We start from the raw sequence: 24,114 nt of genomic DNA on the forward strand, positions 1-24,114 counted from the left end.
ACTAACCTCCAATTCAATCCGAGACAGTGGAGGCTCGTAGCGGAATTTTTGAGAACTAATAAACAGACATTCGCAACTGGAGCAGCGGAGCCGCGAAACGCCTGCAGAATGGCAACCTGCCATACGACGATGACTTGACAGGTCGGCTGTCATTCTGCAGGCGCGGATCTCCCGAGTGATATTCGGGTTGCAATTCCACAGGCGCTCGATCCTTGAATGCCACACTGTCCGTCACGATAAATACTACTTCACGCGCGCTTAGCTTAGAACTTACAAGGTTATCATTCTATAGATACTCAACTTTGAACAAAGAGGTACCGTTCTGCAGGCACGGATGCTCTCGGAACTAAAGTTATAAGCGCCCGTATTATAGCAACACGTTCAAGAGGGCATGAGCGCCTACGGAACGGCAACCAGCTGTTCAACTTTACGAGAGGACAATGCCGAATTCGAAACGTTCAAACGACTCTAAGCTGCGACATGACAAAGGTTGTACTTAATGAACAGCTGGTATCTATCTTTACGCTCGTACGTGCGACGAATAAAACTATAACGTAATAGAATTTAATCGTAATCTCACATCTCTCGCTCCGGAACGGAATGGATCTCGGAATGGTTTCTATAATTGTTTGACAGCTATGGAGAATCAGATTCACTCGGAGTTGATTATGAAGGAGGAACAGGATGACGATGACGAGGCAAAGGATGGTCGACGTTCCACCGAGAGCAACAAGAGCGTCACCCCGGACGCATCGGCGATCGGAATACGACCGAAGCCCCTGATTTACAAGCCGGAGAACGTAAACTGCAAATCCGAGCCGATCGAGACAAAATGGCACTGGGCACCAGGAGCGTGGCAAGACGCGACCAGGACCAGTGCGTTCCAGCCGTACAAAGTACTTTTCCCTCCAATTCTACATCCCCATATGCATCTATAGTACGTAAATATTTCTCTGCAAAGATTCATTTTGCTCATCTCTAGCCGCCCACTTTGCTCACGAATTTGCAAAGAGGCAATACTCAGACCCAGATACATCAGCTGTACGTTGGGAACGACATCACATTTCATACCTTGGCGGGTCAAGGGGAACTTACGCCTGATCACATACATTCAAGTAAATTATATGCTGTATATCTTATGTTTAAATTGACTTGTACATTATTATTATTGTAAAATAAATCATCTTTGTACAGGTTCCGTAGATGCGACTGATGAAAAGGGTTTGACAGGACTGATGTGGGCTTGTGCGTACGGTCAATTAGGCAGCGTTAAGCAGTTGCTGAAGTGGGGTGCGAACGTAAATTTTCGTGGCCCAAAATTGGAGACGAGTTTACACCTGGCAGCTGCTTATGGGCACCATGACGTTGTTAAATTACTGTTGAGTCATAATGCTGATCCAAACACATGTGACGAGGCAAGTATTACTGTAAAAATTTGACATCTAACAATTTTTTGTAATCGCAATAATCCTTTCTGCTCCGATATAGGATGGTAATACTCCGCTTATATATGGAGCACATTACGATCATCCACATGTCTGCTATGAATTGTTAACAAAAGGTGCAGAAGTGACACTGACTAATTCTTCAAATATAAGTGCTTACAAAGCAGCAATAATGAATAATTCAATGAATGGTAAGCAAATATTACCTTCAAACTGTGTTTTATAATTTATGTCTGAGAAATTGATTTCAATTTTTAATTTATGTTTGCAGCCAAGGCAGTTATTGAAAATCACTTGATACCACAACTCATAAACGTATTATGAACTATGACTAGATAAAGTGTTGAACACTTTAATTGTAAATATCTAAAAATCTGTACATATATGTAGTATAAATACATATCTACAAATTGTAAATAAAACAAATACTAATATTTTCGGGTTTAATTGCAAAAAGATTTGTACGTATACAGGTAGTGTACTTTTTTAATAAATGTTAATAAAAAAGTATATATATATATATATTTAAGGATGCATGAAATATTTACTGAGATAAGGTATATAAAGTTACAAACGAATAACAAAAATTGGATATATGTATATTTGGTAGTAATACAACTCTCTGCGAACGATATTGTAATACTAAAATATATATATACTAAAATAAAAAGTCAAACTTACAATAAATTTCCATGCCTAGGTCATTGCCCAATTTTTCTTAAATAAAATATATCTGTTTTTTTACAAACTTATATAAGTATTCGGCACTGAATAATTATTAAATAGCATAACAAATCGATACATGTACACGAATATACCAAAGGATATATATATATATATACCAACGGATGTTCATCGTTCATACAAGGAATGATTGTATGGCAATAAAATTTAAGTAGTAATTAAACTCGATTGTTGACTGCAACATTATGTCTCCCGTTGAACTCTGTCTGTCTATCGCCACATTCTCGAATGCGCAAATACTTTATCTATCATTTATTATATCTTATACAACTTCGTAATTATCAGTAAAGAATACAGTTTCTACCGAATACTTAACTGGGCTCTCGTCTTCGACAAGCAGGACTTCGTTAACCTGGAAAGCAAAGATAGCGCAATTACTTACACGTTACGTGCTCTATCGTTTACTCGACGCCTATAAATTTGCCCGTTTTCCGTACCTTAATTTTGGCATACGGCGTTTTGGACGTAAATGAAACGTGAAGCGGGAAAAAGTCCGCGGGTGTAGAAGAAGGGGCGGAGAATTCCATCGAGCCAGATTTTGTAGAAGCATCGATCACCGGCAGGGACCAGACTAACGTGTTTCGTCGTGCTTCGTGCGTGTACTGTCCGTCGCATTCGCTGACGATAGGATTGCACCCGATAGGCAGAGGGATATTTATCTGGACGTCGTTCAATTCGATATCTGCCTGCTCCAATTCGTACTCGATATTCACGTCGCAGCCGCCCTCTCCGTTCTCAGATGGCCAACAATTTACTATTATAAAACAAAAAAATAGTAAATTAGATATGCATAATTTTAGCTTTTAGAAGCTTAAAATTATTAATTTATATCGTAAATATACGATTAATAATTTATATTAAAGATAGAGTCCTGTATATAAAGATGTCTCACTTGAGATTGGTAGTGCTGTCTCGTCTTGAGCCTGGAAACGCCACTTCAGCACTCCGACGTCGGTATTCAACGGGAACGGTTTCGTAGGTACTTTCAGACCTATCTGTCCGTGCGCTCTAAACAATTCCTTGTCCACGTTTGGATGAGTTTGCAATTGGATACCTCGTGTGTCGCTGTTGTCAATTTGCACACGAATACGTCCCCACTTCTCGTCGGAGATGTGTAAGGTGACCAAACCGTGCAACTCGAAATTCTGCAAACCTCCGTCACGACCGACGCGCACGTTGAGTCTCTCCTCTTGCCTTAAGTGAACCCTATTGGTGGAAATGCATTTGAATAATCTCGTTCTTTGCGAACAAACCTGAAAATTTTCCTATCGTATCAATGCAATGACGTACAATTCCGTGTTAATTATTTGAGTAGAAATCGGCGGTAGTTTCGCTCCGGGGGCGGCAACCGGCCCAGATACGACATTCTCTCCTTCCTCCTTCAATTGATCAACGAACGAATCCACATCACGGGATTTGCCACCTAATTTCATTGCACCTGGTCCGGCATTGACTGACGGTTTCCTGTTGGAAAATATTATACATTATAATAGCAAAAATTTATTGATACACATGATTGCAATCAAGTGTTTATAAAAATTGATCATACTGCTTCGGCTTATAGGAAGGTCTAATCGGCTCGGGCACGAAATTGGCTGTGTCACCGACAGACGGAGTAGCTGGAGCAGCACCGCTTCCGTATCCTCCACTGAAACTGGTACTTTTGATACCCTTTTTGTTAGCCTCCATCATCCTCTGCCTCTGCAACTCCTTGGCCTTCTCACGCATCTTGTTCTTAGCCTCGCGCTCCTGCGTCTTCCTGACCGCCTCGTAAACTTTCTCCTCATGGGAATCCATCTCCACGAAGGTTCTGACTTGTGCCAAATTAACGTTCTCCCTGTATCCTAATGCAACTATCTCATCGAACGCAAATATCAAATTGAACATGTTTTCTGCTATCTCCATCTCGTCCATCGAATTAAGGCAATATTCGGGTATCTGCAAGATTCAGACAGCATTGTGTCGTACATGAATAATGCAATTTGTGCAATCTACCTTGATAATCTACTTACTACTCTTGCGAAAAGCCTCAGAGTTTCCAGATCTTCCAAAATATTGCTGGCCTTAGTAGTAATAAGCAGCATATATACTTTTTCAAGGGGCTGATAAACATATCTGACGGATTCGGTTTCCACGAAGGTATGCTGTTTACCCGAGCTCATCAGTTTCGGGAATGCGGCGAGTAAGCCTTCTATCCTTGCTTTTGTCATCTCGACAAACTGACGAGAAAGTATAGCTGGAAGAATAATTCGTACCATACTTATGGCATAAACGTTACCACCAAATTGATCATGTTACATAATTTCGTCGACGAATACGTTTAACGTAACGAGAGATGCATGACCGTCACTTAAACAATTACAAATAATTAGTGCTCATTTCATGATACGTGTGGCAAAGCATAAATTAGAACGTTTATCGTCATGTGATTAACTTAGGCAGAGCCGGGTGGCACCATCGGAACGAGACACATACACGCGCGCGCACCCGGGGGGCGATGCGAGACGTAGGAATATTCTGTTACTCACCCTTCCCGGCTTTCGTGCATACCGCGGCGGCGATGAGTACCTACAAAAAGAAAGCGAGTATTCCGCATGCATTCAGCTGGCGAGACTTATGGACTAACGCCTGACAATTCGTTGCTAATGGATGACATCTGCGGCCGACGTCGCGAGATCGTGGCTCCGCGACGAGACGTCCTTTAGGAGTACGCGTCGCGATGCCACACGACGACGGCCTCGCGCGAACGAGAACGGATCGCCACTTACCATCCTGACGAGCAATCTCGAGAGGCTGCGTGTCCCGCGATTAATCCAAGCAACACTTTTTCGTACTTTTTTTAAACGAACCGATCTGCACTCCACATCACATACAAATACACGAAAGAGGAGAGCAGAGGGCGCACTCTGCTGACGTGTGCCATGATGAAAAGTGTAAGAAGGTATAAAATGATTGACTGATCTGATGACGTTGCACAGGAGGGTGTGATGCAATAGGGCGCGGTTCACTTAACGCTACAAACGCATCACTTTTTATCCTTTTTTATTTTAAAAAAGATAGAAAAAGTTTTGAAGCATTTGTAGCTCTAAGTGGATCGCTTACATACACTTCTTTTACAATTAATAAATAATATGACTAATTTGAATATAGTATAGTGGTTGACACTTTTCGTTTTAAGAAACACGTATAAATTTCTTTACAAAAGTATTCACCATGAATCATATTTTTCGATAGATTGGAAGCAGGCGTCCTTAGCGTAAGCTCCATTTTTTAATTCCCAAAAACTCCGCTAGAGTCTTCTGCTTTTGTCCGCTGCTTTTGATTGAAAAGTGAAGCCTACTGCTTCAGTAGTACGATTCAATATTGGGTCGACGGCAGTTTTATTTGTAATACAATTTAATAAAGTAAAACAAAAAGATTTTATCTTAAAAGAATATGATTCAAAAGTAAATTAAAAGGAGAGAGAGAGAGAGAGAGAGAGAAAATGTTTATGTTCAATTAGAAATGAACTTGAGCATCAGATAAATGTATATTTGTATTACATTTAAATTATATTACTCAAATAAAATAAAATAAACAGATTTTTATCTCCGAGTTCTACATATAACTCAACAATCTGTCAAAAGTTTTATTTTTATAAAACGACTAGCACGCAACAATGGACCTTGGTATTAAAAAGAAAGATTCGAGAATTATACCTGTTGAAGTGTACGCATTTGTTTTTAAATATCAAAAGAGCCGGCAATTACTTGTCAACATCTGTACCGCGATGAAAGTACAGTAGCTCGCTATCTATATAGTGACACGTGACTCATGACCGCAGTTACTCGCGCGCCGCGCATTCGGTGTCAGCGTGACGAGAGCGAGCGCACACGGGAAATAAACAGAGTGCGGCGCGTGTAGTGGTGGCAAGAGCGCGCGTTTAACAACCATGTCGTCGCCGACCAAGAAGGCCAGGGAGCTGGAGGACCCGGGCTCGGGCGAGGGGGACGCACGGGACTACGACATCGAGATACAGAAAACCCTCGAGGAGATCGACGGTTGTCAGAATCAAATCGATGGCCTGAACGAGAAGGCCAGCGACGAGATCCTCGAGGTCGAGAAGAAGTATAACAAGCTGCGCAAGCCCTACTTCCAGAAGCGTAACGACATCATCAAGAGGATACCCAACTTTTGGGTCACCGCTGTATCCTTTTGCTCGGCTAGGCGCTCGTCGCTCGTCAACCGGCAACGAGAAATCGAAGCGCTCGCGCGTCGTCTTGACATTTCTCGGCGATGCCGGCGTCCGCCGGCGACCGCCGCCATCTTGCCTACTTGTATACGTGCATGAGCGTGTATACAACTGCATGTACGATTGTGCGTTTTATAATTACGATTCTTGTATCAAACATCGGAGTAACGTTACATTCTCGATAATTTGCATTATTATCTTATCGTGGAAATGCGCAGTGGCGCGTGCGTCGTACGTCGCAACGTTCCGATTTCTCGATGTCTAACGTGCCTATAAATTAATGCAACTGAGTACGTGTGATAAGTTGCATGCATTATCGCTGTTTCTGAGTTAAGTCGATCCGCTTTTACGTTTATCGTCACTGTCGAGGATCATTGTTTCTTATAAAGAAGCTTAGTTCGTAAACAACAAAGAAATAGCGGAAATACTAGAAGAGGACGAGGAGGACGCACTGAGATTTTTAAACAAATTAGAAGTCGAGGAATTCGAGGACATCAAATCTGGCTATAGGATTAATTTTTACTTCGACGAGAACCCATATTTTGAAAATGATGTTTTAACTAAGGAATTTCATTTAGGATCTTCTGGTGAGCGCATTTCTTCTTGTTGTTGAGTTTACGGTACAACAGAGAGCGTACGCCTCGGTGATTCATGAGGAATGTACACATGCGACATTTATAATTCAATCGAGTATCCTAGTTATAATGATCTCCTGCTGTTTTGCAGGAGATCCAGCATCTCAAAGTACGCCTATTCGTTGGAAAGAGGGTGCGGATTTAACAAAGAGGACAAAGACCAAAGCACCGTTGAAAGGACGCAAGAGGCCACTCAAACACAGATCATTCTTCGATTGGTTCACGGATCATGGGGATCCAAGCTCAGATGAGATAGCCGAACTAATTAAGGATGACATGTGGCCTAACCCATTGCAGGTAAATCTTTTTTTTCTTTATAATTTAGATCTAAGAAATTGGTATGACCTGAAAGAATTTTATTCGTGTTACTTACATGATTGGGTCGGTTTTAGTATTACTTGGCTCCAGATATAGATGTCGAGAATGGCATTGAGGTTGACGGTGAAGAGTGTGAAAGCGAAGAAGAGGAGGAAGAGGAAGACGGAGCAGACGATGGTGACGAAGGAGGAGAGGGGGAGGAAGGGGATGACAGTATAGTCGTAGTCGAGGATGATGTCGACGAGGATGACGACGAGGAGGAGGCTGTGAATGACGAGGATGACGGTGTTAACGAAGAGGATGATCTGTTGGTAGACGACGAGTGCGTGGATCGCGAAGGTAGGCGTCGAGAAAAGAGAGTTTCGTTCACGATGTACGTGTTGTACGTGCGTGACATTGCATAAGGATCGATTTGATTGTTGCAGAGGGGGAGGAACCCGAATAGAGTCGCAAACCGATTTCCGACTAACATCATACTTCACAAACACTATAAAAGAGGAAAAAACAATGGATGACATTATGCACGGAATAAATCAGCAGAGAAAATCTACTGGACTGAAGATATATTATGCCATATGAATAAATCTCAGGAGACACACTTTCCCTCGATCGTACGAACGTAGAACAGAATTTAGAGGATCTAGACTCTTTCGATTGAGAACCCGTGTATAAAAATGCAGCCATTTGTTAAGATATATTGAAAGTGGTTTGAAGGGAAGGGGTCTGGATTAGATTAGATAGGTCTCACTCTCGCGCACTCTTGAAATCAGTAAATCAGAACGTAAGACGAATTCCTCAGTTATATTCATATGGCCTAGTCGTTCTCTCTTAATAAGATACGTGACGGAAAGATGGTCGCTCGGTTCTTAATATTGCGAATTTTACCGATAAATTAGGGGGCGTATAAAATAGGAGGCGCTAGGTGAGGAGTTTCCATTTAATTGCTTTCACGTGAAAATTTATTCTTTAGATGAATATGACTTCCAGAGAACGAGGTGTCTTAAATAGAATTTTTGAGAGTGGCAATTTGTATCTTCTACTGCTACGCACGAGGTACACGAACTTTTACACAAGTACTATCTTATTATTATTTTTAAATAAAAGGAATAATAGAATAAAGATTTTATCTTTTGCTACAATCCAGCCAACTTACAGGTAGAATCAATGTATATGCTGCTATACAACGTACTACTTTTCGATAGTGTTGAACATTTTGCGCTCAAGTCACAATTGTTATTAACTCACAATTCAATTTTATAGCGCTGTGAATCACAATTTTATCGCGCCTTTTTTATTTTGACAATTTTGCATAATTTTATACTTTATTAATATGTATAATGAAATTATTATATTGTCTGATTTATAAGTTACACTAAAAATTTACCCTATACTATCGTACATTATGTGATTTTGGCTATATAACATTATATAAAATGTCTCCAATAAATGAGGACACAGAAATTGTATTATGTATTGTCGTAATACTTTTATTTGCGGCTGCGTCATGTAGAGTTGTAGTTTTATTACCTTCAATAATTTAATTTGGTTGCGAAGTGAGAGTGACAAGTCGCTCTCGAGTAACGGTAAAATGTTGCTCACGCGATCTAATTGAATACTCGTCATAGTATCATACATGATTTCTGCTAAAGGTTCCGACGTACTTGTTCCATTTTTCATGATATAAGTTTGAATATATATTTTATATTTGTTGTGTATGTCCGTCGCGAGTTTGTCACGCTAAAAAAAAAACATCTTAATCTCGGTTCACCTCGTTCGTCTCTTCTTTCACTAAGTGTCACATGAATTTACTCATTATCACGTAAAATAAGTGTTTCGCGAACATTTCTCACGTTTGATACATTACTATTAATAGTGATTTCACTTTACGAGATTATAGCGTTGCATGCGTGAACAAAGGTGAAGTCAGCATGAAAAGCCTCAACGGTGCTCTTACAACTTGCATATTTGACGTCAATAGCGGAAACTGCTTAATCGAATACGAATTATTCATCGCACATCCACAAATCGAATCAATAAATCGAATCTCGTTACTCCGCATTCATCGGAGCCTAGGAAGAAACAAGTAATTACATCTCGAATAGAAAGCGCTAACTAGCCGATTTGATAAGATAAGCTGTAATTGTTTAATTTTAGAACTAAGTACAACAGCGATATTTTTTTAATTAAGACTACGTGCTGTCTTATTACTTGATTACAATTCTGTCAGTATTCATTAGAATTAATATGTATTACTGCTAGCATATATGTGTGTGAGAAAAAATATTGTCAAAATTATAGAAATAATAAGACCAATAAGATTCGTATTTTATCATTAGACATTTCTGTGTTGTGTATATATATTCACTGGTACCTATCGATTCGATTCGCTACTTTATCTGAGAAAGGATAGTTATTTGACTCCTCCTAGGGAGCAGCGAATTATAACGAATTTCTTCATCGCCTTTTTCACGGGGATCCTGTCCTGAAAACTATTTGTATTTGGCTATGTGAGAACAGTTCTTCCAACGCATAAAAGATAAATAAAAATGTATCAGCGAGGACGCGCGAGAAAGAGAGAGCATCAAGTGTAAATCTCCTTTATGTCAGACGACGTGCTCGTATTACGCAATCCTGCAACAAATCAACCGAATAAAGTTGCCAGTTTGAGATACAAATGAGTTTTAATATTGTCCATTATAGTCGTAGATATAAATGTACATACACGGGATTCCGATACTTGTCGCAAACGACAGTCAGTTTATAGTCGCACTTTGGTCTCCAATAATAATTAGAAAACGGCGTCTCAATGTGCGAGCCGTATAAAAATAGCTGTTACGTACATGGGAATAAATGATAGGAGAGCACTCGGTAATTTTATTACATCGTAATTTTATAAATTAATTTTCAGAAAAATCAAGATCACATTTTGGAGAATGAAATTAATTCAGTGTTTTCTTTGTAGTTGAAAGCGCCGCACAGTGGGAGAAAAGGCTCTGTTTCTGGACAAAAATCTACCGACAGTCCAATTTTCAACCGATTTGAAAAATTTTTTTTAACTTACTCGTTATGAGTTCCTCTACAACGTATTACTGCTAATTTTTCAAGATAAAGCTGAAATTCAAAATGGCGCATCCATTATTGGTGGTCAAACATATTAAACTCCCGTGATGGTGAATATATTACCTATATTATCTACGTATATACAAATTTAAAATATATAAAAATAAAAAAAACAAAACCACAAAAAGCATAAAAAGATAGATAAGAACCCTTTTACACACACGCGCGCGCGCGCGCGCGTGCACATATACATTTTTACATATCTTGTGGTAAAAGGGAGTAAGTATTGCGTTATTAATAAAATACTTTAATAAAGTAAAATTCAGTCACTCGTTAAAAATTGAAATATAGATTATGGATTTGTAATTAGTGATCCCAGAAACTTAGATATCAATTTCTGTGCAGATTACTGAATAATGAAAAATTTCGTTTTTCTTAACTGCCATATCGAATGTTATTCTGAATTTAAACAATTTGATCTCAGATTCGTACTTAGTGACTCTAAAAATCTGTATATACGTAGATAATATAGGTAATATATATTCACCATCACGGGAGTTTAATATGTTTGACCACCATAATGGATGCGCCATTTTGAATTTCAGCTTTATCTTGAAAAATTAGCAGTAATACGTTGTAGAGGAACTCATAACGAGTAAGTTAAAAAAAAAATTTTTCAAATCGGTTGAAAATTGGACTGCCGGTAGATATTTGTCCAGAAACAGAGCCTTTTCTCCCACTGTGCGCCGTGGGAGTCATGGGACTTCGACGATCATTGCCGCCTGCCGAAACGCGGAACAGGAAGCGACCAAGCAAATAAATTTGTCCTCGGGCCCTTACGCGAAGCATTAGTCGTCCACCTTTTTTCCTCTCGTGAATTGTCAAATTCTTCGTTTTTACATCGATATTTATGATCGTTCCGTTGCTTCCCCGTCCTCATTCGGCCGGTCTCTTGCAAGCAGACCGAGCACATGCTACCTCCTCGTCGTCATCACTGTTGCGACAAAAAAGTGCCACTTCAGGTTCGAAAATGTTACGCGCTGCGTAAGACGGCAAACTTCGAGGACGACTCTCTTCTGACGGTGTGATACGCGGGAGTTTTTTACAATGCACGATACTGTGAACCAGGACGTGTTACGTGTGTCATAGCCAGCGTCGATATCTCTGCTTCGATGATGGATCTCAAATCGGAACGCAGATGTCTTCATGTGAAATTATCGATGTAAAATGAATCGAGATCAATTAATGATTGCAACAAATTTATGAGCCAGTAACAAACTTGTAACAAAGTTATTATTAAATGCGTAATCTGCGAGTAAGAATCTATTGTAGTAGCATTAGAGTTTAACAATAACAAAACTTTTCATTCTCCAAAGTTTGAGAAAATTATACACAACTTGTCGTCAACAATATAGAGAGTTAACGTCGCTATTTGCAAATGGCAAATTATGTAGGTCATTTTCCACTTGTTCAGATTCGAAGGCAGGCGTGTGTGCCTTGGTGGGTGGTACGAAAATTCGCGCGACAAGGGGGCCACTGTTGATGAGACTTTGGCAAAAAAAGGTCCTTTGTGCCAATGGAGCAGCAGAAGCTGCGGAAGAAGCCACCGAGGACGAGGATGATGCTGATCCAGAAACGGTGTGACTGCCTCGTGCTCTCGTGTTTGCAAGCTGTGCTACATGCGTGCGAAGAAATCTACATATAATTATGCACAGTTAGATAATTCTATGATATTTATTTTTTGATAAAGGAGAGCGAGAGACTAAATTGTAATAAAAGTATACATATTACATGTCGAAGTGTACTAATAAATATAACAACACATATAGCATACTTTTATAAATAAATTGGTCTCGTTATGCGCTCCTGAATAAATTACATTTAAAACATTGATGTCAACAAATTATTAACAGAATATTTACATCACCTTGTAGCAATGTATTAACAATTTTGAAGATAATTGAATTTGTCTGGCCGCGTTTCCGCTCAAATCACGTAATTAATCATGCTCTACTATTAATCAACACACACGAAGTCCGCGTGCTACGGGCATATCATGCGTGTGAATATCTAACGACAAAGAGAGAGAGAGAGAGAGAGAGACGGAGCTCTCAGGCTTGTTTTACTACGGCATGGCGCGTAGAAAGAGGGAGGATGAGGACGAGAAGAAGGAGAGGGAGATGTAAAAGGTACAGATGACAAAACTGAAGTCTCGGAAAGCAAACGCTCCAGTGCAAGCTGAGCGCCCGTCCAAGACGCCTTCAATCGGGACTCCTTCGGAGCGATCACTCGCACGTTTGTTTCAACGGATAAGAGAAGAACCCCAAGTTCCAGTAAAAAATAGTAAAAAGAGATCTGATTAATTTCTCTCTCGCGTTGGAAGATTTAGAATCGCGGTGTTTGATCGCGAGGATCCGCGCGAGTATACAACAATTGGTGGAAACCGATGAAGGAAGATGGCACGGTATGTCGATCTTGGTGTGCCCTTCGTTATGCTCCTCCTGGGGGTGGTCCACTTGGAGCAGCTGATCATGCACAAAGGTATAATAGATAACTAAGTTCCTGATTGTAATGCGAGCCAAGAATATCAATCCGCAACAGAAGATTATCACTGTCGCGGTAATAATTTTCTTGATAAATTTCTTGAATTCAACTGCATCATACTTTTGCCGTGTAGACTCGCCGACTTGCCGAGTCAATTATATTTGTCATCAGCTAAACTTCATTGCGTCGCGACGGCGTCCGATACATGCGGGCGTTAAGCAAATCATCCTATTAGCTCTTCACTGACCTGCGCTTATTTGTGCACGCAAAATGCTACGAATCGATGGTTCAAGTCCGCAACGCAGATCCGAGAAGCGAAGTTTAATCGCGCCAATACCAATAATTGATTCTAAAGATATCAATAATTGTATTCAAGTGATCGGCATGGGCGCAGACAAAATTTTTCCGTCACAGGAATAAAGTAGCTCAATTTTTGTATGTAGATATCCAAAATTTTCTCCTTATCCGTGAAAATACTGAATGCATCCCTTTTTCATTATTAACATCATGAAGTTCAAAATTAAGTATATATAACTGCGGTGACCTCGGCGCGGATATTTTTACATATGTCCATCGTCAGAATAAACGCGCGACGCTCATGGTGGTGCGCGCAATTTTCGTGCACGCGCGTCGATTGATGTAAATTAATTTTTACATTACGTGTAGATCAGACACATTGAGGAACAATTGAGATCGTGAAAGCGCTATTGGACGATCTGTAGCTCTTCGTGGAATCTGTTTGCACGTTATATTGGTATATCTGCTGATAAAATGTGCGATTCCTTCGCATCCGTCCTCGAGAAAACGTAGCTCGTTGTTTCCTCTCAGGGAAGAAACGAGACTCAATGACGATCTTCATTCTTATCAATGTGCAAAGCGCGATTTTTCCACAGTAGCTCTTTTCGCACTTCCTCTAGGCATTCCTAGATTTATGGACTTTCTTTGTATCACGTAATGACGGAATAAACATTTCTTTCTTTTTTTCTGAAAAACATCTAATGTCTCTTTGTCATTACGATTAAAATAATGCGTAAATGAAAGATAAATTTTCTAAGCGGATGACAAAAGGAAGAATGATAAGCTTGACAAAAATCAAATACAGCATTTTACCTACTTGCACTTGCCATCTCGTTCTTCTGCAATTAATTTATGGCATGTAATTTATGATAGATAAAAGCGTACTCTGCATTCGTTCTGAAATGTCGCATGCGTATTTACGAAATTATTTAGATTTATTTTATTTTCTTATATATTTCATGATATATTTCAAGCAAATCCTCTTACTTTTACCGTTCGAAAACAGCAACTGTTGCCGAGGGGAGAATAGAGGAGCGGTTCGAGAAATGCTGCAGTCTCGGAACTTCATGGGCCAAGGAGGGTCTGAGGTGTGAAAAGTTCACCGGACCTGTAACCGGAGTACCGAGGGTGGAGCAAGGTCTCTGCCTGGAAACCGTGGACATCTGTTGCGTTCGAGCCTATCACGAGTTGCAATGCGAAAAGGGCAAAGCAGACGCACGTCAAGGCCTGGCATGCGTAACGAGCACGACAAAATCGAGGGCGCCCGGCCGTGGCGATTACCATCGCGACTGTTGCGAGGGCTGCAAGCTAGGTAATTTTTTAAATTTCTTATTTAATTTATTTATTGAATTTTGTAACTTCTTGCACAGGAAATTTCAATGAGTTTTATTTTTAGAAAATTCCAAGGAATTATTCACGTAGATCAATTTTAATAAATGTTCTTTTAAATGATATGTATATAAATCTATCTTTTAAATGTTCTATCGAAATCAGGTATTCTCACGGGATCTATGAGTCAAGGATGTTCGTTTAAAAGCTTTTCATTCGGCATTCCTTGGGATCCGGCATTTCTCGAGTGTTGTCATGAAGTATCGCCGAGCTCTACGACGGATCTTACCAGCGAATTATCCAGCGAGACTGACTTTGATTCCTCATCATCATCGTCGCCATCAACGCCGTATTCGCCGTCACCATCATCGCTGTCGTCTTCGTCATCGATATCTTCATCACTATCGCCATTATCGTCTTCATCATTATCGCCAACGCCATCGTTTTCATCGTCATCCTTCCCTTCATCGCCATCATTTTCACCGTCATCATCCCCTTCATCGCCATCATTTTCACCGTCATCATTTCCTTCATCGCCATCATTTTCACCGTCATCATCTCCTTCATCGTCATCATTTTCACCGTCATCATCCCCTTCATCGCCATCATTTTCACCGTTATCTCCTTCATCCCCATTGTCTTCGTCACCCTTCTCATCTACGTCACCTTCATCTTCGTCATCAGATTCATCGCCGTCTGACTCATCATCAGGATCCACACCGTATTCGATACCAACTCCAGGTAACTCCAGTAAGTTTTATATACATAAAACTTACATAACTACATATACAATAGAATTATCTTCTCTTTTAACCCTAGCTTCCCACAGGGGTGCCTGAAACCCCAAGTAAAATAAAGTAATTCACGATTTTTGAATGTAACTTTTTTCCACAAGCGAATATTTTATAAACTACTTTCTTTTTCAAATTTTCCTATACATAGGTATATTCCTTGATGTATAACATATCCGATGGAAAAAAGTGACTTAAACTCAATTGATTTTTTCTTATATTTTTAACTAAATGTGGCGTAGCCTGTACTCCAGTGTGGGAAGCCCGTGAAAAATTGAAAGTGTGGGAAGCTAGAGTTAAAAATAATTCAAATAAAATTATTGTATTTTCTAAGCATGTATCGTGTTACATCCTTAAGCACGTACGAGGAAGAGTCGTCATTCTCGGCGCAGTTGTAACTTTTTTTGCAGTTTATGTGCTCGCGCACAAACATTAAATCGCGCGTTTCGATTTACAGAGCTGGACGATATCTGTCAACTCATGAAAGGCATGCTCTGCTCTGACATTTGCGTACCAACGCCGGGCTCGTATTATTGCAAATGCCGCGACGGCTTTACTCTGTTGGAGGACGGGAAGACTTGCAGGCAAGATCTACCGACTGACAGGTACGAATAATATAGATCTTTAATACAAGCCTTTTTGTGGTAAAGGAAAGTAGGACACGGTGCGTTTAAAAATAGCTCCGCTATTATATTCTTCACGACGAGGAGTATCAATCCTTAATCGTCATGAAACCGAGTTCTATGAAATAACAAAGAGTGTTTCTTTTTTAGTCTGCAACGTATTTATTAATAACTAACACAGACTACCAAGAATCGAGACTCTTTTTCTTTTAGATGCAAATCGACTCACCCTTGCGAGCACCGGTGCACTGACAACGGGGTGGCTGTCATATGCAGCTGTAATCCAGGATACGGCCTGGCCGACGATGGACGTTCGTGCATTCCAAAGTCATCGAAGAATAAGAAACCGCACGTAAACGATGACGACGACTTGTCACCGTTGTGTCCGTCGGGCTATCGTTACAATGCCACCAATCAAGTGTGCGACGGTACGTACATATAACTTAGAAAAGGTATGCTCAAATGCAGGTAAGCAGATGAAATGAATGTTTAAAGTTCAAGTCTTGTTCTGTAACTTGATAATAGTTGGAGGAAGGTACTCGCTTCCGTCCTATTCGATGTGTTCTATCTGAATGCGTTCGTCAATGTTTTACGTTTCATGTGCGCTGCAACGATTGCACCGTTACGTTCGCTGAAGCATTAATCTCGTCTCTGTTTTGTATCTTGTGTGCACATGGAAATCAAATCTTTTTTAATTTTTTTATCTGATCGTATGCGAAGTGCATTATTCGTTTTCGCGTTTCTTGCATCTGATTTTGCGCATGTGATTGTCATTTCTTGTTGGTACCGTGTGTTAATCCATCGATCAGACGTGGACGAATGCTTGGAGAGCAGCGTGTGCGCCGGAGAAGGGTGCCAGAACACCATAGGCTCGTACATCTGCACGGGAAAATCCGTCAAAGATGCACCTTACGAGACCTGTCCCCCGGGCTACCAATGGGAGTCGCGTACGGGCATGTGCGAAGGTAATAAAAAACATTATCTTATTCTTACCCTTGCATGAATAATAAAATGTCACGCACTTTTCTAGATATCGACGAATGCGTCGTCTTACCGAATGCCTGCGTCTTCGACAAGCCCTTCTGCGTGAACACGCAGGGTAGTTACACGTGTCTAGAAATGACCGGCGTGAAATCCTGCCCTGCGGGATTCAAGTTCGACAAATTGCTGCAACAGTGCAAAGGTAGTGTTATCCATTTCGTTGAACGATTCGGTAATTAATTATGGCAATTTTCTCATGAAATTTCTTTCATACTTCTCTCGCTTGTCTGTTAATCAGACGTGGACGAGTGTGCGGAGGAGATTCACAGTTGCCTGGCAGACGTCGAACAATGTCGAAACACCGAAGGTGCTTACGAATGCGATATAAAGTGCGAAAAAGGATTCAAGTACAGTAACAGTTTAGATATCTGCGTCGGTAAGTGGTCTCGTTCTTCGTCAACAAGACTTGATAAATCCTCATTGTAGTCTTGTACATATAACGGCATGATGACCATCGCTTTTCCACAAAGGTAAAGTTTTAATACATACTCGAATCATCTGTGATTTTCTTAAATAGATGTACGCATGCAAAACCACATTTCGCAAGCACGTTTTTATCGTCGTTGCGAGAGATTAAGCGAATGCTTCTGAAACACATTGTGGATTAATTTGGAAACAAGTTTGAGCGCAATCACTTTGCACTTGATTTAATTCTGTGAGCATGAGCGTTTCATCCCCATATTTTATGCATGTGAGTAAGTGGATTAGCTTCTTAAGTAATAACGCAAAAAGGTATTGTTAGATTATCATCAAGATTTCGAAAATTTACATTTGCAGTACAATACAAAAAATCATCCTATATCGGTGCTTTTTATTTTCTTTTTAGACATAGACGAATGCGTAGAATCGAATAATCCTTGCTCCGATCTCGATACGGTATGCGTCAATACAATCGGTGCTTATGAATGTACGAGAACTTCAGCGAATTCTCTGCCACGCTCTTCAATCGGAATAGAACCCTCCCCTCACCAGGAGAACATGCGACCTAGTTCGGCGACTTGTTCTGCCGGATACAAACCCGCGAACAATTCTAGAATAATGACGTGCATCGATGTCGACGAGTGCAACGAGCAGCTGCATTCTTGCGAGCTTGGCGAGCGTTGTGTCAACGAGATCGGTAGTTACAGGTGCGAAGTTCCGTGACGCCTGAATCCTCTGAATGATAAAGAAAGATTTTTTTCTTAAGAAAATAACTTATTTAAAAAATGGTAATGATAATAGATGCGTACCAGAAAATGGCAAAGCGGACAAGAGTGACGACGATCAACACGATGTCCGATACAGCAGAGACTACAAGCCGGAAGAAACAAGTATTTCACCGGCCATAAATAAGATCGAGGATTGCGGTAGCGGCTACTTTTTCGATGGAAAATCTCGCCGCTGCATCGGTAAGTATTAAACTATTTGCCGAAAACAATTCCATAAGATGTTAAAAATTTATTTTGGTGATCCATTTGCTGCAGATGTTGACGAGTGTGCCAATGGATTAGCACTTTGCGGAATAAGTGAGCGCTGCGTGAACACCAATGGGGGCTATCGATGTTCTCCGATTTGTTCGCCCGGTTTTCGGCCGCGCAACAGTTCTCGCACTGCTAACGAAACGAAGGAATTCTGCGAGGATATAGACGAATGCTTGCTCGGTTTGCACACTTGCAACGTCTTGACTCATCGTTGTCTTAATACCAATGGTTCATACGCATGCGAAATATTAACTACTACTAGCACCAGCACGAGTACCAGCACCAGCACCACCACCAGCACCGTCGCTACCACGACGAAGACCAGTAGTACAACAAAAAGGCCGTTTTTTATTTCGCCCTATAATAGAGTACCGACATCTAGAAGTAATCTTGTAAGCAATTTGTATAATAAGTGGACTTGTCAATCCTGCGAACAATAAATTACATAAAATTATCGCTCTACCTCTTCGCTCTAAATCTAAAAATCTGTAATATTTAATATATAGTATATGGTATTAATTTGTCTTTCAGAGTACAGATCGTTACTGGTCCACGGAACCGTGTAAACTGGGATACAAGCGGGACGCTAGTACGGGCTATTGCGTGGACATAGACGAGTGCGTGGTCGGTCCAGGATGTCGTGATCACGAGAAGTGCACAAATACTCCGGGAGGCTACGATTGCTCGTCCCTATGCAGCACCGGCTGGTACTTCAGCACGACGACGAAGGGTTGTCAAGACGTGGACGAGTGCTTGTTGGGCAGACACGATTGTCCTCAGGGCACGCACAGGTGTGTATCTTTAAGATGCATCACAGATTGCGCATATCTCTCTAATAAAATATTCTCGTCAGAACTCATGTTCAGATCTATGAGTATTTGAAAAATTTTCTTGCGCAGATGCGTCAACACAAACGGATCCTTCATCTGTGAGTTGATACCGCCGTGCGATCGCGGCTTCAGGCGGGCCTTTAACGGCACCTGCTTGGACATCGACGAGTGCTCAGAAAGTCTCCACAACTGTCGGCTCGACTTGCATCAGTATTGCGTGAACAGGGAGGGCAGCTTCGAGTGTTTGACCAGACTGCCCTCTTGCCCATCCGGGTACCAGTATTCTTTGGGCACTCGGCAGTGCGAAGATATCGACGAGTGTTTGACCGGCCAGTACAAATGCGACGCACGGATGTCCGAGAGATGCGTCAACCTGCCGGGCACATACAGGTGCGCGAGATCTCAACTGAGAAATTCCGGCAGCTTTGTAATGACTGTACGACCGAAAAAGAATTTAATTTTTTTGTTAAATACGGATGTTTTATAGATGCGAGAGACCGCCTCCTCCTCGTCAACGTCAACGACCTGCTTGCCCGTCTGGATATCGGTATCATCCTCGCTTACGCAGGTGCACAGGTACAATCTAAATACAATAATTTTTGTAAGATTCGTATTTAATTTAACTTTGTAGTTAATAGAATGCTTTTACAAGTAGAAATAAAATTTGTATATTTTTTACTACTTTGTATATTACTTTATATATTTTGCGATTACAGCGTAAAATTGTATAAAGCTTGTAGAACTCCCGTATTAACAAGGATTTTAGATACCTTTTGTGTTTTCAGAACTCATCGACGATATTAAACTCAGGTTTATTGATTGCAGCATGTCCCGCAGAACATAGATTTTCGCGAAATGCACGAGTGAATTATATCGTATTTTATTCGCACGATTAAAATCATCATAATTACGATTTATGATTGTCTGCAATGCATGCTTACTCTGTGCTGCAAAAGTACGCTTGTATCTTGTGTCGTCCTTCATTACTTTTGTTATATTCTATTACTAAAATTATAAATGTTTTAAATTATTATTTAAAAAATTATAAATCTCTGATTGAACAATAACGCTTTATTGTTTAATTTAATTGCAAAAATATCAACATATCTTTAAAAAATTAAGATAAATTACCTTAACAAAATAAAAGAGACTTATGCTTACAATTAGTCATCTGTGTGTGTGAAGCATTCCATTTGAAATTATAGACATAGACGAGTGCGCGGAAGGGCTAGACACCTGCGGCGATGAGGTTTGCTACAATCAACCAGGTGGTTACAGCTGTGCGAAACTGCCTGTCCCGATAACCAGGCGACCGACCACGACGCCGATGCCGGCACTGGCGAACGAGAAGTGCGTGGACGGTACTAGATTCGTGAGGAATCGCGGCTGCGTCGACATCAACGAGTGTAAAGAAATCGAAGACGCCTGCAGCAGCAACGAGGAATGCGTGAACACGATGAGCAGTTACAAGTGCATCTGCAAGACCGGTTTCAGACGCGACAACCTCACGCAGGCCTGCGTCGATATTAACGAGTGTCAATTGCAGGTAACGAGACGACGAGGCCGACGCTAAAAGTTACATTAAACGTGAATCTGATACATCGACGTTTAACACGTTGACTACAATATTTATTATTAATATATTCATTGACACTTCTTGTTAAAAAAAAGGAGAATGATTGCCTACCGACGCAGCGATGCGACAACACGATCGGAAGCTACACGTGCACGCGTTTTCTGCCCTGCGGCACCGGCTATACCCTCAACGCAGCAACGGAGATCTGCGAGGACGACGACGAGTGCGTTCTTGGTACACACGACTGCGGTGCCGGGTATCAATGCAGAAACACTCTCGGCTCTTATCGCTGCGACCGCATCCCGCGCGTACCGTCTCCGCAGCCACGCACGTCGCCAACAACCATGAGAACCACGACGACGACGATCCCGACCACGACCAAGTCGACATCGCTGGCACCGATTACCTCCAGAACAAATTGCCCGCGCGGCTTCGAGCCCGGTTCCGGCGGCAAGTGCGAGGACATAGACGAGTGCCAGAGAACGCCGAATCTTTGCGGCAGATTCATGTGCATCAATACGCTGGGATCCTATAAGTATGCTTGGCGTTAGAATTAAATAGAATATTAAAGAGCAAACCCTGTAATAAAGCGAATTTTATATATTCTATATGCAGACGTTACCGGCATCTCCGTTACAGCGAAAACGCAGCTTCGACGCAGTGGAAAGAACTTTAAACGCGACAAATTTTACAGGTGTACGAGTTCCAGGGTGATCTGCGGACCCGGTTACACTCTGGATCCGGTATCCGGGCAGTACTGCATCGACGTGGACGAGTGCCGTGAAGGGATCCACGAGTGCGACAAGGACCAAACTTGCGAGAACAGGCAAGGCGGGTACCACTGCATCTGTCCGCCCGGCCACGCGGCCGGACCCAACAACGATTGCGTCGACATCGACGAGTGTAGCATTTACGGTAACAGTATCTGCGGATCGAACGGCCGCTGCGAGAACACCGCCGGTTCCTACAGATGCGTGTGCAAAGAGGGATTCGAAAATGTAGGGGGAAACGCCGGTACTTGTCAAGTGAGTTGCGCTACTACTGTATCATAAATTTTCTTATGCGATTCAAATGAATTCAATTCCTAAGGCTGCACCTGTTATGTCTTATGCATACGATTATTTGTAGGATATCGACGAGTGTCAGCGGGCACCGGGGCTCTGCCAGCACGTATGCCTGAACGTGTGGGGTAGTTACAGATGCGGGTGCGAAGCTGGATTCAGACTAAGCGCCGACAATCGATCTTGCAGCGATGTCGACGAGTGCATGGAGTTCAAGGACAACAATCTCTGCATCGGCATCTGCGAGAACACGCCGGGGAGCTACGCGTGCAAGTGCCCCAACGGCTACAAACTCAGCACCGATGGCCGAACCTGTCTGGGTAACACGATTATCTTTACTTCTTTTAAACGCGCAAGAGACAAAGATCGCATGATACTAAAAATTGAGGATTTATATCGAGGAAAGATACAAATCGACAATGCGCGATTGCGTGTCAGCGCGACTACATGAACATCAATTGAAGGGGATGGGAGCAAGAGTCCGCTTGTGCACGTGAGCCACGGCCTTGTAGCTTCGTAACGAACGAGACACGCGTTCCACCTACTTTATCTCGCAATTAAGCGGCGGTGCATTTTGTACTTGACCCGTTTACCGGCGAACTGGGGCGTCATTCGGGCGGGTCACCAGCACACCTACAATCTCCTCAATTTCGCGTGATCACGACATCGTCGGCGGTCATGAATCCGCCACGTGCCGCAACCAACTTAAGTTAATGTTCGCATGTTCACAGACATCGACGAGTGCGCGAGCGGTAATGTCTGCAGAGGACCGGACGAGATGTGCCAGAACATGCGCGGAAGTTATCGCTGCAACCGGCTCGACTGTCCCTCGGGATATCAGCGAGACTCTGCGAGAAAAAAGTAATGAATAATTCGGGTGAAAATGGATAGAAATATTGCACTTTGCTCTCTTACTTCTAATTCAAGCTTATGAAATAATCAATTTAGATCAATCCGACCACTCTGGCAATCTTTATTATTAAAACCACCAAAAAAAAGTTGGTTTTAATAATAAAGATTGCCAGAGTGGTCGGATTGATCTAAATTGATTATTGTTTCCCTGGCGGACTGACGATTATATTTGAACTTATGAAATAAGTTTGCCTGATCTCAAGCACGGATGATAATCTGGAGATTACCTCGCCAATCATTTTGATCTCGTGATTTCAGCCGTTGCGTGCGTTCCACCAAGTATTGTAACGTAGATGATCTGGCTTGCCTTCGGTCGCCCTCGCACTATTCTTACAATTTCATCACCTTCGTGAGCATGCTGCCAATCCCGAATAGTGGTCCTCTGGAGTTGTTCACCATGAGGGGAACCCATCAACCTGAATCAACGATACAGTTCACCATGGCGTTGGTAGACGTACGTGCGTTACCAGGTGTCGCGCGTGCCACGGAGTCTTGCTTTGCCCTGAAGAGACCGACGCCGTCACAAGTGATTCTCGTGCTGACGCGCAGCATCCCTGGACCGCAGGACATCGAGTTGGATCTCAGCATGGAGGTTTATCACGGTAGCAGGTTCGTCGGAAGCGCTGTTGCTAAAATCTTCATTTTTGTGTCGCAATACGAGTTCTGAGAATATTCCTCGAAGTAAGGCGGAAACCAGAATAGAGGTTCAAATCGTAGAATAAAGTGATGTAATTTAATAATACAAGCTTTTCGATTAAATGAGTAATTGCCTCTTGTATGGTGTTACTATTACCTGGAAGGATATTATCATCTTACTCGTAATCGTTCTATTTTATACGATAATTTTCTGGAAGATACAATCTTTTTAGATCTTGAAGGCCATCGCGTGTTTTACGTTTGAATACGAAAAACGCAGTAAAAATTGTTTAATAAAAATGTTTATAAATTTTCTTCCAGAAAATATATTTGATATTTCAAGTGACGTATGTTTAGCTTTATAATAACGCGATTTTTTTATCATCTGCTCATCCTAAAGAAAACTAAACGTTAAGATAAATGTTGTATTAGTATTTCAATAGCAGGTATGTATAAAAACAGATTGAATGTACATAGATTCTTGTAAGTTAACGTGTGTAAAGGACAAAACATGAAATAAACTTACGTCAAACGTGGCATGAATGAGATCCACAATAATATCTAGGCACACATACTTGGTA

At 41.5% G+C, this 24,114-nt stretch overlaps 4 protein-coding genes across 10 annotated transcripts; 3 read left to right on the plus strand and 1 right to left on the minus strand.

Annotated features, from left to right (window-relative positions):
• The first annotated feature begins 146 nt into the window (after window positions 1-146).
• Window positions 147-2,127, plus strand: LOC105276876 (DNA-binding protein RFXANK). Of its 4 annotated transcripts, none has more exons than XM_011334859.3 (6): window positions 147-277; window positions 637-896; window positions 983-1,115; window positions 1,195-1,415; window positions 1,489-1,636; window positions 1,717-2,127. In XM_011334859.3, the coding sequence occupies exons 2-6, from the start codon at window positions 639-641 to the stop codon at window positions 1,767-1,769; spliced, it is 813 nt and encodes a 270-aa protein (XP_011333161.1). In that variant the 5' UTR covers window positions 147-277; window positions 637-638; the 3' UTR covers window positions 1,770-2,127. The 4 variants fall into 4 exon arrangements, with proteins under 4 accessions (XP_011333161.1, XP_011333158.1, XP_011333159.1 ...); XM_011334856.3 differs by lacking the exon at window positions 147-277 and adding an exon at window positions 284-489; XM_011334857.3 differs by lacking the exon at window positions 147-277 and adding an exon at window positions 342-554.
• Window positions 2,029-5,179, minus strand: LOC105276875 (coatomer subunit delta). The gene is made up of 8 exons (XM_011334855.2): window positions 4,958-5,179; window positions 4,718-4,757; window positions 4,202-4,425; window positions 3,739-4,127; window positions 3,480-3,653; window positions 3,082-3,395; window positions 2,627-2,943; window positions 2,029-2,541 (listed from the first exon to the last, which is right to left on the minus strand). Exons 1-8 carry the CDS (start codon window positions 4,958-4,960, stop codon window positions 2,452-2,454), a joined length of 1,551 nt encoding a protein of 516 aa, XP_011333157.1. The 5' UTR covers window positions 4,961-5,179; the 3' UTR covers window positions 2,029-2,451.
• Window positions 5,180-6,026: 847 nt separating this feature from the next.
• On the plus strand, window positions 6,027-10,042 carry LOC105276877 (protein SET). Of its 2 annotated transcripts, none has more exons than XM_011334860.3 (5): window positions 6,027-6,375; window positions 6,818-7,007; window positions 7,147-7,352; window positions 7,448-7,712; window positions 7,799-10,042. In XM_011334860.3, exons 1-5 carry the CDS (start codon window positions 6,121-6,123, stop codon window positions 7,816-7,818), a joined length of 936 nt encoding a protein of 311 aa, XP_011333162.1. In that variant the 5' UTR covers window positions 6,027-6,120; the 3' UTR covers window positions 7,819-10,042. The 2 variants fall into 2 exon arrangements, with proteins under 2 accessions (XP_011333162.1, XP_011333163.1); XM_011334861.3 differs by having other exon boundaries at window positions 6,028-6,375; window positions 7,156-7,352.
• A 2,597-nt stretch (window positions 10,043-12,639) lies between these two features.
• LOC105276878 (fibrillin-1-like) lies at window positions 12,640-24,069 on the plus strand. 3 transcript variants are annotated; one of them, XM_011334862.3, is made up of 20 exons: window positions 12,640-12,974; window positions 14,281-14,586; window positions 14,769-15,353; window positions 15,852-15,999; window positions 16,231-16,445; window positions 16,827-16,982; window positions 17,048-17,200; window positions 17,297-17,434; window positions 17,885-18,185; window positions 18,280-18,446; window positions 18,522-18,910; window positions 19,050-19,309; window positions 19,418-19,738; window positions 19,836-19,924; window positions 20,554-20,894; window positions 21,020-21,459; window positions 21,619-21,949; window positions 22,053-22,305; window positions 22,717-22,846; window positions 23,156-24,069. In XM_011334862.3, the coding sequence occupies exons 1-20, from the start codon at window positions 12,890-12,892 to the stop codon at window positions 23,562-23,564; spliced, it is 5,217 nt and encodes a 1,738-aa protein (XP_011333164.1). In that variant the 5' UTR covers window positions 12,640-12,889; the 3' UTR covers window positions 23,565-24,069. The 3 variants fall into 3 exon arrangements, with proteins under 3 accessions (XP_011333164.1, XP_011333165.1, XP_011333166.1); XM_011334863.3 differs by having other exon boundaries at window positions 14,769-15,344; window positions 23,156-23,564; XM_011334864.3 differs by lacking the exons at window positions 16,827-16,982; window positions 17,048-17,200; window positions 17,297-17,434 and having other exon boundaries at window positions 12,641-12,974.
• The last annotated feature ends 45 nt before the right edge of the window (window positions 24,070-24,114 follow it).

This window comes from Ooceraea biroi, chromosome 3, assembly GCF_003672135.1.
Source record: "Ooceraea biroi isolate clonal line C1 chromosome 3, Obir_v5.4, whole genome shotgun sequence".
NCBI lineage: Eukaryota > Metazoa > Arthropoda > Insecta > Hymenoptera > Formicidae > Ooceraea > Ooceraea biroi.

Bases quoted from the DNA above. Each gene is read 5' to 3' on its own strand.
- LOC105276876 (XM_011334856.3), top strand. From the start codon at position 441: ATGCCGAATTCGAAACGTTCAAACGACTCTAAGCTGCGACATGACAAA. The intron at 1,116-1,194 runs GTAAATTATATG...ATCTTTGTACAG, and splicing joins GCCTGATCACATACATTCAA to GTTCCGTAGATGCGACTGAT. The intron at 1,637-1,716 runs GTAAGCAAATAT...TTATGTTTGCAG, and splicing joins AATGAATAATTCAATGAATG to CCAAGGCAGTTATTGAAAAT.
- LOC105276875 (XM_011334855.2), bottom strand. The intron at 4,128-4,201 runs GTAAGTAGATTA...TGAATCTTGCAG, and splicing joins TGAGGCTTTTCGCAAGAGTA to ATACCCGAATATTGCCTTAA. The intron at 2,542-2,626 runs GTACGGAAAACG...TTTGCTTTCCAG, and splicing joins CGCCGTATGCCAAAATTAAG to GTTAACGAAGTCCTGCTTGT.
- LOC105276877 (XM_011334860.3), top strand. From the start codon at position 6,121: ATGTCGTCGCCGACCAAGAAGGCCAGGGAGCTGGAGGACCCGGGCTCG. The intron at 6,376-6,817 runs GTATCCTTTTGC...AAAGAAGCTTAG, and splicing joins CCAACTTTTGGGTCACCGCT to TTCGTAAACAACAAAGAAAT. The intron at 7,353-7,447 runs GTAAATCTTTTT...GGTCGGTTTTAG, and splicing joins TGTGGCCTAACCCATTGCAG to TATTACTTGGCTCCAGATAT.
- LOC105276878 (XM_011334862.3), top strand. From the start codon at position 12,890: ATGGCACGGTATGTCGATCTTGGTGTGCCCTTCGTTATGCTCCTCCTG. The intron at 16,446-16,826 runs GTACGTACATAT...TCCATCGATCAG, and splicing joins CACCAATCAAGTGTGCGACG to ACGTGGACGAATGCTTGGAG. The intron at 22,847-23,155 runs GTAATGAATAAT...TCGTGATTTCAG, and splicing joins CGAGACTCTGCGAGAAAAAA to CCGTTGCGTGCGTTCCACCA.